The sequence below is a fragment of the Zonotrichia albicollis genome, chromosome 9, assembly GCF_047830755.1.
Source record: "Zonotrichia albicollis isolate bZonAlb1 chromosome 9, bZonAlb1.hap1, whole genome shotgun sequence".
Lineage (NCBI taxonomy): Eukaryota > Metazoa > Chordata > Aves > Passeriformes > Passerellidae > Zonotrichia > Zonotrichia albicollis.
In genome coordinates, this window is record NC_133827.1 from 18,156,215 (window position 1) to 18,173,355 (window position 17,141).

At 43.2% G+C, this 17,141-nt stretch overlaps 1 protein-coding gene across 1 annotated transcript; it reads right to left on the reverse strand.

The window, feature by feature from the left end:
- Positions 1 to 324: 324 nt before the first annotated feature.
- PARL (presenilin associated rhomboid like) lies at positions 325 to 13,251 on the reverse strand. The gene is made up of 10 exons (XM_074546775.1): positions 13,051 to 13,251; positions 12,760 to 12,958; positions 11,690 to 11,830; positions 9,343 to 9,391; positions 7,907 to 8,002; positions 6,350 to 6,499; positions 5,808 to 5,878; positions 4,327 to 4,428; positions 2,447 to 2,544; positions 325 to 656 (listed from the first exon to the last, which is right to left on the reverse strand). The coding sequence occupies exons 1-10, from the start codon at positions 13,137 to 13,139 to the stop codon at positions 539 to 541; spliced, it is 1,113 nt and encodes a 370-aa protein (XP_074402876.1). The 5' UTR covers positions 13,140 to 13,251; the 3' UTR covers positions 325 to 538.
- Between the last annotated feature and the right edge of the window lie 3,890 nt (positions 13,252 to 17,141).

A 17,141-nucleotide genomic window follows, 5' to 3' on the forward strand; every position in this document is an offset into this window, starting at 1 on the left:
TCCACTCTTGCTACATGTATTTCAACTTTCAAATCAAACAAGACCACTGCCTCACTTCATCCAATATTTTCAACAACAAAAACTACTGAACTTCACCAAATTAGCCTTATTTGAGTCCTACTTTCCCTTCTAGGAAAGCACCTTGTATTGTCTGGAAGACATTAGGGGTCAGTGATCCATTAAATTCTTCAGTTCTGAAAATGTTTATCTTGCTAATATTAACTAGTTGCATCCCATTTTCATTTTTTCTTTAACAGAGATTTAGGTCACTTAATTGAAAAACATGTTTTATTCCACCTTTAAAAAGGTAATGCAGACTGTTACTTCAGAAAGCAATAGGATAAAAACCTTTATTGTTCCACCTTTGAAAGAGTTCATTTTCTATGGGTATGAATTTTTGTAACATAATTTTGTTACATCAGAAACTTCAGCTCCTTAGAGGCTTAATATGGAGTAGCAAAAACACCTTCCAAACCAATTCAATCCCATGTCTTCAAGTAAGATACCACTTGGGCACGAGGAAACTCTAGGATTGGAATCAGTTAGATCTTCCACCTCCTCCCTTTCCTGTGTTCTTTGTCCTCATTTCATGCCAAGCTTTCACCAGGGGTTCTCTGTTCTTCCAGATGAGCTCGTGGCCATAAGTCACATACCACCTGGGAAAGAAAGCCATGGTTAAAGTTAACTGTGACTTCCCTCTGCATCTGAGGGAAAACAGGCTGAGCCTGAAACCCAGGAAATACTCAGTGTAAGAGACAAGATAAAGTAAGGCACAAAGAACAACGTGCTTGCAAAACAGAAGGTAAGCCACTCATTCTCTTGACTGCAAACAGTTAACTTTGTTGTTCTTGTTTGTCTCAGTCCTGAGAATGAACAGTTTTCCTGCCTTTAATTTCAAGCTGTTGTGATTTCCACTTAGAAAGGCATAAAAAAAATCTCCATATAAAAGACTGTTAAAACAGTTGTGTTGCTTGTGCTGATCCTCACTGACAACACCAAGGAAAAGTGTTCTTTCTTCTCCTATATAAATACAACTGCCCCATAAAGAACAACCATGTTCCATTCAAAATGAATTCTCTTCTATTTGCACCTAAAGATGAATCTATCAAAGTGTTCTAGCTTTGTTTATATTCCCAGACAATTATACATGCTAATACATGAATATCAATATAAGTGATTAGCAATGGAGGTTATAGAGGAGAGGCATGAGGGGAAGCAACCACATGGAAATAGGCTGAAGGTTCTCTGCCAAGCCCAGCTCCACACCTGAATCCTGAGGAACAAAAGCCCTTTTCTGTGAGCCAGCAGCCAGTGAACTGGCCATCCCTTTAAATCAGACAGCTGCTTTCTAAAGTGGGAGGCAATGTACAGAAAATACTTTGGCCATTCAACATAGGTCCTAAACAAGGCCCTTTCTTTTTTAGCATAAAGTGATCAAACTCATCACTGAGTAGAACAAACAGGTATAAATATGTAGGTGAGGAAAGCAAGACACTTGCCAGCTCCAGACCATTTCTACTGCAACTGCTATCCTCTTTTAACATGTGAATCTGCCTCACCAATGCAGACTGTTCCTCCTCACAATGAACAAGCTGATTCAGATCCATCAGGGCAGAAAGCAGTTCTGAATCAGCAAGACTACATCATGCATTTGTGATAGCAGAGACAGGGAGAAAAGGAGGCTGTACAGCACAGAGCTCACTGATACCAAAGCCAAGAAACAGGGAACTATTTGGTCTACAAGCTGGTTTGCCTTTAAATGTGGCCTAGTGAAATCTCAGGTAGGCTTTTCAAATGCCTACATAAAATATTCAAAATGCACCTAGCAACAGGTCTGCAATTGGGTAGAAGGGGAAAAATTCAATGTAGTTCAAACATGGAACAATACAGAACTGTTTCCTACAAACTTGTTTCTAGTAGTTCTTACTAATTAGGAAGAACTAATTTACTAATTTGTCCCCACAAAGGCAATACAGCAACACTGAGAAAACTGCACTAGAGGCTGCTCAAAGGAATTTGGCCTCAGCTTTTATTAACTCTGTAGCTCTCGGTAAATTTGCAATTAGAGGAAAAACACTGACACAAAGACATTTTTTTAGCTCTTTAAAGTTATTTTAATTTGTCTATTCTGTGTTTTGTGGGAATCTTTTCTGCCCTGTGATTCTCTTCAATGTGCTGGCAAGTGCAGGACAGAAACAGCCAGCCCAGGTTACAGGAACACCTGACATTTAATCCATGATTCTGTGGCAGTTCAGCTCAGTTCTTTCAGCTCATCAGTTAACAATGTTTTCCACAAAAATGTACAGCACTAAAAGGGTAACACTGAGTTGTACTCATTGCTAGTTAAAGACAACTTTACAGAAAAACCCCACACTACAGCAATATAGGAAGAGAGAAAAATACAGGATTAAATTAAATACAAAACAGTTAGTAAATACAGACTTACATTCCAAAGAGAGCTCCTCCAAGGTGTGCAGCATGGTCAAAAAGTCTCCAGCCTAAAACAAGCCCTGCAGTGTCAAATGCAATTATAGCTTTTAAAGCCTAGAAATGAGAGAACATGGAATGGACAGGATCAGTCACAGCACAAAATGGCCAATGATAAACAGTTTTCTATTCTAGCACAGAGCAAAAATTTGGAATCAAAAACATCCTATAGATTTTATATCAAAGAAATTACTGTAAAAAAGTTGTTTTAAAACAAGAGACTCAGTCTCCAACTGTATTGTGCTGTCAAAATACAGATGTGAGCAGCTACAGAATAGTGCAAGGTGGGATGTGTCCTTTCTGAGCACTCAGTCTCTTCCAATCTTCATTTTTAAAGCTACAAATACATTCCAAACTTGGGTCAGGAGTAAACAAAAATTACTTGAAAGAGCACGTGCTATAAAAGACACAAAATATGTAATTGCAACATTCTCATTCTCTAATTCTGCTGTAGCTTAGATTTATGTGCATCTGTGCTCCTGAACACAACTCTCTAGTGGATGGAACACGTGGGGCAGCAGCCCTGTTATCTTATCTGATAGAAACATTGGTTGGAAGGCAGAAAATCAGAAAGGCAGTGAACAACTCCACAGCAGAGCAGCACGAGCTGCTGCTGTACCATCTTCAGGAGGCAAAGGCACCAGAACTGTCAACAGACAAGACTTTACTAAATGCCTCCTTTCATAAAGACTGACAGATTTAATGCTAGGATGAAATGGTACTTTAGGCAGGACTTTTCCTTAAGCATGAGTGTTAGAATAGAAACTCCATTGTTACACTGGCTTGTTTCATTTGAAAGCTCATCACAGTATAGGTAAGGTAGATTAAAGGACTATGTAAAGTTTAGATAAACAATTATACAATTACATAGTTGGGCCAAAATCATTCCAATGCTTCTATGCAATAGCTGATATTGCTCCTGTTTTGCAGTGAGCACTTGCCCATGGCAATGCTCTCTGTGGCTCTGCCTGTGTTTCCACCCTGGCCACCTTTTAAAGAAAGATGCAGTTAAAGGGTAGCATGCAAAAAACCCCAGGTCAACCCAAGCAGAATTGCAAGAAAAACATGAAGGCTACATCTGAGAATGTTTGTTCAAATCTATAAGCTTCACTTACAAAGAGTATTAAATCTCATGATCTTGGAATGACCTGGCTTAACTGCTTTAAGCAGTAAAACACCTTTAAGCAGTGGACCAAACATAATTAACTTATTAAAGCAAGTTGAGATATACATGAGAAGCTTTTCTTAAATGTGGCAGTGGATGTGCATAAAACAACTTAATGAAACAAAAAAAAGGAGTCCTAGTACTACACACAAAGACAAGTCTTAGGAGCCTACTTCTAATTCCAAATGTGCTCCTGAAAGTATCAAAAGATGATATGAGAAGGCAAATGTTCCTCCAGGGCTGGAATATCATCTCAAGAAGTGAAATTCTGTGTTTCTCATCTTGATAAATTTTTCTTTAAAGACTATGTGCCAGTTTTACATCAGCCTGTTTCAAGTGCTGCTATAAAAATATCACCCATCAGAAAGGAGAGGATGTGTATGTAGGTTTCCTCAGACAGGTGAACCTGACTCCCTCCCAGCTTCTTTCACTTCTTGGGATTAGATCTGAAACAGACCCCTGGAGGATGGGATTTAAGATAATTCTGAATTCACCACACTCTGCTGTAATGCCTCTGCTAGGCTGCACCAATTCAGAATTCCCTGTGACTTCTATGAGCCCTCTTCTCTTTCAAAGTAAATTTAACAGCTTAGAAACACAGAGGAAGAGGATACTGAGGAGAAAGGGGAAAATGTTTTGAGAGTAGCATTTCTTTGAAGTCCAAAGGCACTTACACTTCCTGCTGTAAATGTGAACATTGGGAGGAGGATGATGGCCAGTTTTGCTTCTGGCATCTTCGTGCACACGGCTGCAAGGACAGTCATTATAGCTCCTGACTGCAAACACAGGAAAATACATCAAAGCAAGCTAACATGTTACATAAGGGATAATATATTTTTCTACATGTGAATCTGTTTTCCTTTTAGCTTTTATTTCCAAATGCAGCCCTGTGGCAAAACTCAAAGTACATCCATCTTCTGTCATCACAGAAAAGTTCCAAATAAAAATAAAACAACACACCACTATTTAATTTCAATATCTGGAATTATAAATACTGGAGAAAAACATCCTTCAAATCCTCTAACATAATTAAGAAATACCCAATCCTAAATTTAAGATAATGATTTCTGGAAATGTGCTGTTTCTCAAGTAAACCCTAGAAATCTAATATTTATTAATCAAGCATAGACATATCTGATGAAGCAAAATCATTCTGAAGCTTGTACAAAACCAAGGAAAAGAATAGATGGACAGGATCAAAAATCTTCTGTCAATGAAACAAGTAACTCCCTGGACTGTACCATGTTAAATTGACCATGGGGTTTTGTATCCCTGAAATAATCTCAGTGGAAAGGCTCTGAATGCAGCAAACTAATGCACTGTGTGGTAATTTCAGTAAGTTCAGATCAGTAAGACTAAGGGAAAGCAATTTGCTCCTGATATAATTCATTCATAAGACAAAAGGACAATACACATACAGTATTTCCAAAAGTTCTAACTTCAGCACAGCTAAAGAGTTTTTTTCATTCTAACAGAATAATGAGAATCTGACTTTGGGCTTTTATCAAAATTATTCAGTTTAGTAAGTTAAGCCTTTAAAACCTGGCAAATGCCTAGGTTAACCTCAAATGTAATGCAAGGTAAGTGTTTTAAAATGTTCTACTACTAAAAACACTTGGAAAGAATTGGCAGCTACAGAAGCTCCTCAGCCTGCCTCATATTGTTCATCGTGTGAGACTTTTGGCAGGAGTGCTGCCCTTCCTGCACAGCATGCCCTACAACTTCCACTGGGATCACATGCTGAGTTTGATTGTCTGATTACATTATCTCTTTCCAAAGTATTCTATTTTTAATTAGAGAAGACTGCTACACAATTACAAAATACCATTTTTGCAATAAAATGTTACATAACTGATCTGCTCAGGGACAAGAGCTCCTGCTGTTCAGGACTCATTTCCAACCTTCAGCACTAAGGGATGTTAGTTCTAGGCAGCTGCTGCAGCAGAGGGAACATTTCTGAAGAACAGACAAGCTGTTGCACAGGAGAACCAGTTCAGGAGAACCAGTTTGTACCTGGTTACTTGACTCTGGTAAACCTTTCTAGTGTCCATTACCCCACATGTACTCTTGGCTTTTAAAGAGGTGAAAGGATAGAGCAGGCTTTCAAACTGGCTTCAGAGATCATGATGAGTCTCTCATATTCCAAGGTACTTACAGCTCCAAGGGATGGTTCAAACCTTCCCGTGGCCATTTTAGCGACGTAACTGACAAAAGTGGAGATAACCCCTGAAAAAGAGAAATTACTACTGAAAATCATGGCAGCAATGCAGAAAGTACAAATTAACTGTCATCTCTTGTCACAAAAATTCCAAGAGACTGTACTAACAGCTGTTTGATTTTGGTAGTAAAGCAGGAATTAAAACCAGATACAGTTTTATATTTCAAAGCCCAGTATCTTAAACCCACCAAAAATCTGTATGACAGCAAAGTAGTACTGCCTTTAGTATAAAGCAATGTGTGGGACTGAACAATGGCCATCTGTCATCATGTATCTATTAACCAAGCACACATTTTACTTTTTGAACACATATTTATATTTTTTAAGTGTTGTAAATAATAATATATTTAATTAATAATATATTTAATTAATAATATATTTAATAATATATAATTATATATATATTATTATATATATAATATATATATATATTATATATACATAATAATATATGTAATTAATAATATATTTAACCTTACCAGCAGAAAGGTACACTGCAATGAACTGCTCACAGCCCAGAAGAGAGACAATGCTGCTGGAAAAGCTCCACAGAACATACATATTTGCTGCCATGTGGAAGAGAGAGAAGTGACTAAACGTAGAGAGCAGCATGGGAGAACACAGGGCTCCTACAAAAGAGAAAAGCAATGCATATGAAGTCAGTATTTTAATTTGCTTCAACTTACACATCATATAGACTAGAAATGTATCAAGAGACACTATAGGATAATTATGCCTAGATTCTCAAATACAAGCTAGGAAGTAAACCCAGCAATGGAACAAATTTCAAATTCCAAGCAATGCCTTTTGCAAAGCAAGAACATATACCCCAAAGATATGCAAGGTAAGTGTTTTAAAACATTCTACTTCTAAAAACACTTGAAAAGTTGTAATAATAGTCTTAGTTACCTACTGGGGACTGTTTCATAGAAAACATTATGACATATGCCCTATGCTTTGAAAAAGAAAAAAGGTATTTCATTTATATATGTATATGATGAAGGATTTTTAATACATGAGCAGCCATATAGAATGAATTTGCAACATAGATGACCTCACAGAAAAAACAGTTTTCCTTTCTGCAAAAGCTACTAGCTCTCCTCACTGAAATAGCAGCCTTGAAAATGCAAACAAGCCAATTAGCAGGTTTGAAGGTCAACATTATTTAGAACAGGAGTGTTTGGGGTGACAGGCTCAGATCTGGGTAGCAGATATCTTTAGCTTTGGAGTGTGTGGGGGAACTGGCTGAGTTTCCACTTTTTCAGCAGAAATTAAGATGTAGCAGGAAGTACCTTCCAAACATAATTGTCTCCTTGTCCTTTTAATTCTTTTCTCTGGTGTAAAAATGAAACCCCATTTTTTAAATATTACTAAATTTTTTCCTAGGTTAATATCTTCAGCACATTTCACACACAGTGAAAGCCAAGTTGGTGCTTGGGTTTGTTTGGGTTTTCCCAATGTGATTGAAAGCACAGCTTTGAAGCAAGGACTGTACACAACCTACAGACTAATCCTTGTCTACTGATGAAAGCATGCATGCACATGACTGATGATGGCTCTGTCTGCATCCCACAGAACATTAAAAGGGGGAAATAATCACATTTGAGTCCAGTTTATGAATGGCATTATGTAGTACAGCTTATTGTCCTCCTTCACTGAGTGCCTTGATTTGCACTCTGTCCAAGAAAGCAGTTTGGCTGCTGTCACTGGGAAAAGCCCCTCTCACCTTTATTCAGGCAGGAGCTGCATCCCACTGCAGGCAGGAAAAGGCCAGAGAGCAGGCAACAGTTCTGACGTTACAATATTTAGAACAGCACCAGTTGTGTTTGTTTTAGAAAATCAGATCCATTACTCCTAACATTGTTCCACTCAAACCATTTCCTGCCTAGATGGAGTAATGTGTTTGAGCATGACTGAGATTGCTTGTGGGTGATGGAGCTTCAAGTAAGCCAAATGCACCTGAGCCTTCTGCAGTATCATCAGAGGCTCTGTCACACCTCTGTGTAGGAAAGGCACCTGAATTATTGTTCACTTACTGGAGGATGGATTTGAGGTGAAGTATGTAAACATAAACCGTCGCATGCCAGGCAGTCTCCACAAACAGAACACAAAGACATTTGCAGCTATGATACCTAACAAGAGGGGTAAAGAAAGTATAAAAGCAAATTAGCAATGTAATACACCATAATGCTTACTGAAAGCAAGTATTTAAAAAGACAGCTTGTAGAATTGTACTTTTTCTTCACAATTCCATAAAAAGCAATATCCACTTCTTACTTTGTACACAGTTTAGAAAAAGCAATGAAAAACACTGAAAGCTACATTTATATAGAGGAAGTCTTTCAGAAATATGACATTTAATTGCAACTGTTCTAACACACAGTGTAATGAATCCAGCAGTCCACAAAGATCTGTGCTGAGAAGGTTCAAGCTATGGTTTCAAACTGCTACATTCTATTGCAGAATCAATGAAAAAGGAGCCAGCTAAGAGGTCCCATTTCCTGCCCCTCTCGCTATTTATTTCCAAATGCCACTGATCTTCTGCACAGTTGCATTTCACTGCACAAGAGGAGAACACTGGGGGAACCATTCAAATACACAGTACATATCCTGTCCATTTCTGGAGGGGAGTTTTGGTTTTAAGAAAACTACAAAGTTGAATTGGCTTTGTGACCTTTGGGAGACAGCAAATACAGCTTTTTACTTCACAGATGTTATTGCTATCTTACTTTACTTTGAATAGGAGTGTAAATTATTGGAAACATAATGAAAATATATTATTTCTTGTTTAAAGTGCCTTCTCTATTTCTGTCCAAGCATTTAGGTAAACTGTTCTATAATACCAGGAAATATGAAAGGTGAAACAACTTAAATGGCATTTAAGTAACCTTACACTAACAACCTGCTAATACAGATTCAGTATTAGCAGGTTAATGTAGAATACATAGCAGGAGATAGGGCTCAGCTACTGGATTTGAATCAAGCTCTCATCAATTTTGTTTCACACATTACTTTTATCTCAGGGATTTGGCATTAGGCTAACCAATCAAAACTACATTATAACCAAAGGAAAGCTCAAAGGCTAATTTTTTGCTACTTTTCATATGTCATACTGCAAATATGTAACTATTAGGGAATTTTTAATTCCCACGTTTCACTGGAATATATCCACCTATTTCTTCTAAAAGCATTTGCTGTTTTTCATAATTCGTGAGCAAAATATTGCTGGGGGAGGATTCTACTTAATCCTCCACACTCTCTCACAGATGCACAGGAACTTTGTTAAGGCATACAAAAATTAGTTTGTGAGAAGGAGTGGTAGCAGAAATAGTGTATGTGCAGGTGTAAATTTCCACATGCTTTGTGCCCAACAACCTAAACAGGGTATGAAAGCCATCTGTTTTAGTATACTGTACCTGTTTGCCATATTTCTCTTCCTGTGAATGTCTAATACTTGTAAGCTAACACAAACCTGTCACAGTCCGCTGACCCTCAGTCAGGTTATTCCACCAGCTGTTAACCTGGAACAGAAGTGTAGTGCATCAATGCCACCATGAAGCACTTGCAATTTCAGAAACAGCCAGGTAAAGCTTACGCATTTTTAAGAATGGAAAGCATCTGTTTGAAATCTGTGAAGTAAATTGGTTTCAATTTTTTTTACTTCTGATTGCTTTAGCTTTTCAAGTTGACATTTCCTTACTGAAGAACAGCTATCTACCCTCCTTTTCATAAAATACCCAATATGGATGAAGAGTTTCTCCAAAAAGAGTTGGATTATATCCTTTTGCACAACTCCAGTGGGTTTACCCTGCTTGCATTAAACAAAGATCTAGCCCATAATGCTGACTTTAGCAGATTAGCCAAAGTTAGCATAAATCCTGCCTCGACTAAGCCTCACCCTAATGCTGTCTAACATCACACCACCCACCTTTGAGTGATGCCACTTTTGTGCCAGGATCACTTTTGCAGAGGTGGCTCACAAGATGTGGAATCCATTCCCCCTTGCGTCCAGTTCACCCAGCCCTCCTCCAAGTTTAAAACCCCTGAAAAAGTTTATTTTGAGTGCAGTCAGCCCACAGACAAATTGCACCCCCCTTGCCCTTCCTCAGCTTTTGTAATCATTTTGCACATATATTTTGTTGCTACCTCAATGACCTTCCAACCATATTGATGGGGACAATGTCATAAAAATTATCTGCAGGTTGGAGGCAGGGGATGTAATGCTGTATGAAAGAAAGTATTCACTGTTTCACATCAAAGTAACAAGTTCATTGCATTTTTTGTTTAATTCTCTGGCAGAGGATAGTCTTCAGTATAAGAACACAGAACAGATATGATTTTTCTAAAATACAAGGATTATATGCCCTCAGAAACAACGGAGGAATCCTGAACTCTTAGAAATAGAACTTACCCATTGAAGATGGGGATTGGGAGTTTAAGCCTATTAACAACAGTGCAGTTTAGTTTTCTTTTTTGGATAGCTAATCACCACATCTTCCCCTTCAAATGTTGAAGGAAAACAAAAGTGCAAAGACATAATTATTTTAAAATATTAAGTGCTGATCATAATCTCCCCTGCAATTCATATACACCAAACAAGAAAGTCTGCTGGGATAAAGGTAATTTTCTTTCTAGCAGCTTATACATGGCTCTGTGGTCTGGAGTTTTGATCAAGGCAGTACTGGGAACACATTAATGTTCTACATTCTGGTGAACTGTGTTTGCACAACTTCAAGATCTTTTGCATTTCTCACTCTGCAGCTGCAGGTTGCAACAAGTTGGAAGGGGACACAACCAAGCAGGTGATCTGAACTAACCAGAGATATTCCCTACCAAATAGGAAATTGGCATCTCCCCAAAAAAGAGGATTTCAGGAGCTTTAACATATTTTTCTCATGAACTGGTGGGCACTGGTCTTTCCACATGAGATTGTGAGTGACTACCTATGCATCACTTCCACAGCAGTGCTGGTGTGCACCATGCACATTAAAAAATCAGCTCCTGTGTGTCCCAGGATCCCAAACCTCTCCAGCTCCATGCTCAGCCCTATTTCCCTTGGAAGGAGACCTGAATGAGTACCAAGCCTGGTCTATCACAAACCAGTAGTAATCTTGGAACAAATTTAAACATACATGAATGTTTAGGTTAGGTTTAAGTATACTTAATTAAAAACTAAATGACTGATATTTTTGGGATGCCAACTAAATGTATGACAAATCTTGCAGCACTTATTTTGTTCTTGCTGCCTTAAACTTAAAAGTATTTGTGTGGAAATGTCAACTCTTAAAGTAAAAAAGCCCTCTAAAACCTTGTATTTTTAAGGGTTTAGAGGGTGAAGATATGCATTTCAGAAATCAGAGAACTGAAAAGCCTTCAGCATAAGACTGAGAATTTAATCTAGTTCTGTCCTCTGAGAATTCATGTTCACTTTTGAGAGCACTTAAGATAAAGCACGAACATTTGTTGGGAGGTTTTTTATGGTGAAAAGGCAAATGGTACCTAGTTTAGAGGAACAAATTCCTACTTCTGACCTCTCCTTCCTGCAGTTCTGGGTGAAGATGGTATTTTTCTCCATTTTACCACTACAATCTTCACAGTGATATTGAGCTACAGTTTTCTAGAACTAATTTTATCAGTTTTCCTTGCACAGCAACTTATCCACTGTAATTTTTTGAGCAGCCAATATTTCTGCAAGTTCCAAATCAGAGCAACCAGGACAAGGATGTGTTGTACAAACCATGCTCACAGCAGAGGAGAGCTGAAGCTGTGCCTCGCAGGGCTCAGCCCCTGTGTGAGCAGCCAGGCCCGGTTTTGTGTACCTGCTTTCTGAATTCTCCTCTCTTCTGCGGCCGCATTTTATCCATCCAGTCCGCCCGAGCCTCCTCAAAGTAGGTCTGGACGCGCGACTTGAGCGACTCATACTGCCAGATGGCGGCGGAGCCGAAGGCCGAGCCTGTGAACTGGGGATACGGGGAATGGCTCACTGAACTGGGGATACCGGGCACGGGTCAGGGAATGGGGATACCGGGCACGGGTTAGGGAATGGGGATGCCGGGCACGGCTCAGTGAATGGGGGATACCGGGCATGGGTCAGGGAATGGGGATACCGGGCACGGCTCAGTGAATGGGGATACCGGGCATGGGTCAGGGAATGGGGGATACCGGGCACGGCTCAGTGCACTGGGGATACTGGATAAGGCTAAGCAAACTGGGGATACCAGACAAGGCTCAGTGCCTGCCCCAGGCCCCGGCCGGGGCATCCCAGGCAATGCCATTCCCGAGCACGGCAGCGGGACCTGCGGCACCGCTGACCACGGGACTCACAGCATGGCACAGCCCTTAAGGCTGGAAAACACCTTGAAGAGCATGAGTCCAAATGTCAGCACCACCACTGAGTTCACCATGTCCTCGAGGACATCCACGTGTTTTCTGAACACTTCCCAGGGATGGGACTCCATCACTGCTCTCAGCAGTCTGTGTCAACGCTTTGCAACCCTTTCTGTTGTCTGTTTTTTTTTCCCTAACATCTAATCTAAACCTCTCCTTGTGCATCATCAGGCCATTTCCTCAGGTTTACTTGATGTTCAGTGTCATGAGATGATGCTTTATCAAAAAGGCTCACAAACAAACCGGGTCAATGAAATTACTAAGTTCACCGAAATGGAATGAAACTGGGATAGCTTTACGGTATTTTCCATTGATTTAGCTGAAGTTACATTGTATTAGCTGATTATAACGCTACAGTATTTAGCCAAGAACCTTGCGTTAACTTTGAGGGACTGGCCAGCGAAGCCCAGGGAGGAAGCATTCCCCTGACACCGATGGAATATGCTCCTTACCGACTCGCTCTCCTCAGCCAGGCACAGCACCCGGCCCAGGAGCCACTTACCCCTACGGCGAACAGGAGCGGCTTCACCAGGCGGCGCGGCGAGGGGCGGCCGGCGGCGGCGGTGGGTGATGGCGGGCAGAGGCTGCGGCGGGGCAGCGGCGGGCCGGGCCGCGCCTCGGCGGCGGCTGCCGGGGGCTCCTCGGGCCGCGGCCGCGCCCGGCGGAAACCCCGCCGCGGCTGCAGCAGCAGCAGCGCCAGCCTGCGGGGAAAACATGCGAACCGTCAGCACCGCCCGCCCCAGCCGCCTGTGCCCTCCCTCACCCTCCCCGTCTCTGGCCGTGCCGGCGGCACCTGTGCGGCCGCGGACCCCCGGCGCGGGCCCAGCACCGCCACGCCATGTTGGCGCCTGCCCGAGCGCTTCCGGGGCAAGCGGGCGACATCTTCCCGCCGATGGCGGGCGAGCCGCTCGGTCACCGCATGGCAAAGGGCGGGCGGGGTTCCCCGCGGCTCTTGGGCCGCTCCGCACGGCGGGTGGGTGGGTGCCCGCGCAGCTCCCGGTGCCGCCGCCGAGGCTCGGCGGGCAGCGCCGCCGGGTCAGAGCCTCCCCGGGGCCGCCATGTCGGGTGGGTGGTGCCCGCTCCGCCGCCATGATGAGCGTGGCAGCGCCCTCACCGCCGCGGCCCCTTGGTGGGCAGCGCTGGCGCCGTGAGCCCGGGGCTGCCGTGATTTCACGGAATCAAATATGCTGAGTTGGAGGGGACCCACAAGGATCATCGAGTCCAGCTACTGGCTCCGCACAGGACCATCCCAAAGAATCCCACCGTGTACCCCTGAGTGTTGTCCAAATGCTCCTTGAACTCTGTTAGGCGTGGTTGTGTGGTCACTTCCTTGGGGAGCCTATTCCAGTGCCCAGCCACCCTCTGAATGAAGAACGTTTCTCTAATAGCCAACCTAAATCTGCCCCGACACAATTTCAGGCCATTCCCTCGGGTCCTGCCACCGGCCACCACAGCTCAGTGCCTGCCCCTCCTCTTCCCCTCACGAGGAAATTGCCATGAGGTCTCCAGGCTGAACAGACCAAGTGTCCTCAGCTTGTTCTCATATGGCTTCTCAAGGCTCTTCTCCATCCTTGTGGCCCTCCTGTAGACACTCTGGAATAACTTAATATCTTCTTAATATTGTGGTGCCCAAAACTCTCCAGGACTCGAGGTGCGGCTGTCTCTGAGCAGAGCAGAGCAGAACAATCCCCACCCTGGCCCTACTGGTGATGCTGTGCCTGCTGCCCCCCAGGACACACTTGACCCTCTTTGGTTGCCAGGGTGCTGCTGATTCATATTCAACTTGGCACTGACCAGGAGCCCCAGGTCCCTTTCTGTGACACTGCTTTCCAGGATTTTGTTCCCCAGTTTGTAGGTACATTGGGGTTTTCCCATCCCAGGTGCAGAATCCAGCACTTTCCCATTTTAAGCCTCACACAGCTGGTGATTGCCCAGCCCTCTGATTTATCAAGGTGTCTCTGCAGGGCTGATTTATTGAACTGCCCTCTAGAAGCCTTATGGAATAGGCAGAGCTTGTTTCTTCCTAGCCTGCAGCAGCCCAGGAGGGGCAGTGGAGGCTGGAGCTGCTGCCTCAGCACTGCCTTGCTCCATGTGTGGCTCCATATCACCTTGCCACACCTCAGCACCTTCCCTCCCTGGGCTCCTCTGCCCTGCCCCACCTCACTTCACCCCACCTTACCTTACTTTACCTCACCTCACCTCACCACCGGGCTGCTCCAGCAAAGGGCTGCTGGGTGACCAGATTCCCACCCCACCAGCTCCTTCAGGTCTCTTCCCTGTATCTGTGTCAACAATAGTTTAGCCGGCAGGACCAGGGGAGTGATCATCCCCTGTACTCAGCATGGGTGAAGCCACACCTCGAGTTCTGCATGCAGTTCTGGGCCCCTCGCTTTAAAAAGGACATTGAGGTGCTGGAGCATGTCCAGAGAAGGGCACCAAGATTTAGAGAGGTTTAGAACACCTGATGAGGAGTGGCTGAGGGAGCCGGGTTTAGAACCCTTGTGTGATGAGGAGTGGCTGAGGGAGCCGGGACTGTTCAGTCTCCAGGGGCTCAGGAGGGACCTCCTTGCTCTGTACAACTCTGTACAACCCCCTGGCAGGAGGCTGTAGTGACATGGGGCCTGCCTCCTCTGCAATGTCTGCACTGAGAGGACCAGAGGAAATGGCTTTAAGCTGAGGCAGGAGAATCTGATTAAATATTAAAACATATTTTTCCCTGTTCAGGGGTCAGGCATCAAGACAGGTTGTGAGGGAGGTGATGGAGTCCCTGCCCTGGAGGGGCTCAACAGGTGTCTGGAGCTGGGGCTGGGTGACGTGGTTTAGTGGCTTAGGGGTACAGGAGCAGTGCTGGGTGGACATTTGGACTGGGTGATCTGAAAAGTCTCTTCCAATCTCAGTGGTTCTATGATTCTGTAGTTACCCACACATGCCTGAGCAGGTGGTACGGTTACCCCTGTGGTGCCCCTGCTGCCAGCCACGGTGCCTGCTCTCTGGCACTGTGCTGCCCTTCCCAGCACCTTCTCCATGCCAGCAGAGCTCTGCAGGGCTGGAGAGCTGTGTTAGCAGAGAACAGTCTGCTGTACACACCACCAGCCTCCTGAAATTAAATGGGAAAGCAGAACAGGTGTTTGCTTTGAAAGTAGCTTGTAAGTCTGAAGATGTTACATGCACCTTCCTGGTTGCCTGTTTTGCCATGGACATACTCATGGGACAGCAAAGCCACCTACACGATGCCAGACATGCCTGGGCCACCAGGCTGAGTGCAGAGCTGCCAAAATCCAGCAGCAGAAAGCACAGAGGTTTATCTCAAGGGCAGACAAGGAGGACAAGAAGCAGCAGTCACGTATTGCAGCAGGAAAAGCTCTGCATATGTGAGAGGAACACGCTCCACAGGAGAGTGTTGTGCAAATCCCAGCTCTGGAGACCCCTCTGTTGTGACTGGACAAGGCTTACTGAAACTCTGCTTTAGTGGGAGCTTGGCATCCGTGTGGCCCCAAGTTACTTTGTAGTTCATGATGTGAAGGCAAAGTTAATAGCAAGATGAGAGCGATCTGCATATTATAATTGCAAGTAGTTATAAGACTGATTAGTTTATTAAGATGTTATGACAACTTCAGGAGCAAAATTACAAAGTCAAATTCTTTGGAAGTGCTAGGAAATGAATTAACATTGTTCCTCTTTTTTTTTTCTCTTTTTATTTCCCCTAACTAGTAGTGAAAAGATTTTGCCTTCTCACCCCAAGGTCAGTCTCTGACGAGAAAAATCCTCTGTGAGCTGTGGTAGGAAACTGCTCTAAATGGTTTAGTACCATATTTAAATTTGCATTTTATCTCTTTCTGATTGTGCTGGTGGCCATGGGTCAGCTCAGAATTTGCATGAACTAAGAAGTGATTAGTAGATTCAAAGATGTATATTGCTGATGTTAGAAATGTATATATATAAAGGGGAGCCATTGTTGTAATCAATGCTCTTTCTCTGTTTTTCTATGCAACAAAATAAAAAAGAAGTAAAAGAGGTTTTTAACTTTCCATTTTAGACACTTTTGCCACTCATTTTTGCTTCCAAAGGCCTTATCAGGAGTAATTTGTTTATTTAGGTGACTTCAATATTTTTCTTTGCTAACCCTTCCTGTGCTGTGTTCAAACCTCATACATTTTGGCTGTGCTGTTTTTGATGTTGTTACAGTGATCCTTTTTGCTCCCCCAGGGTTTGTTTTTATAACATTACAGCTCTTACCTGCATGTAGACTATGTGTACTTTATGAGGGAAGATGCTCTGGACTTTGTGTGTTTATTCCTTTTTGGTTTATTGTCATTCTCCTTTGGACAGTTGCAGTGCATATTTGCTATCAGCTGTGCCATCACCTCAGACTTATAACCAGGGCACTGTGTGACAGCTGGTACAGTCAGGTCCTGTGGGGCAGGGTGCCCATGGCATGGGCTGAAGGATGTGCTGTTGGAATAAAGGATGATCTGGACAGTCCTGTGGGGTTTGTGTGGTAGCAAAGGGTCAGGATGGGTGATGAGGGAGGAGGACAATGAGAGGAGGAAGAGCAGCAGAGTGGCTGCAGAGCTGTCCCAGGCTGCCAGTCTCCTTCAGCCATGAGCCCAGGAGCTCTGTCCTGCCTCAGGCCATGGCTGCAGGCACAAACACTTTGGGTTCTTAGTGTCATCCCCTGCACAGGGGCCCAGCTGCATATTTCATCTTCAGGATGCATCCTAAAACAAATGCATAAAAAGTTTCAGGTAAACCAGAAGTGGACATTGTAGCAATGTTTCTGCAGTGCTTTGCACTCTGATGGTGCTTGGGCAGCTCAGTGGCCCTGACAAAGCAAATTATATGCCAGGTTAAGTTGAGTATATTTGGTACTAATTTACATTATTT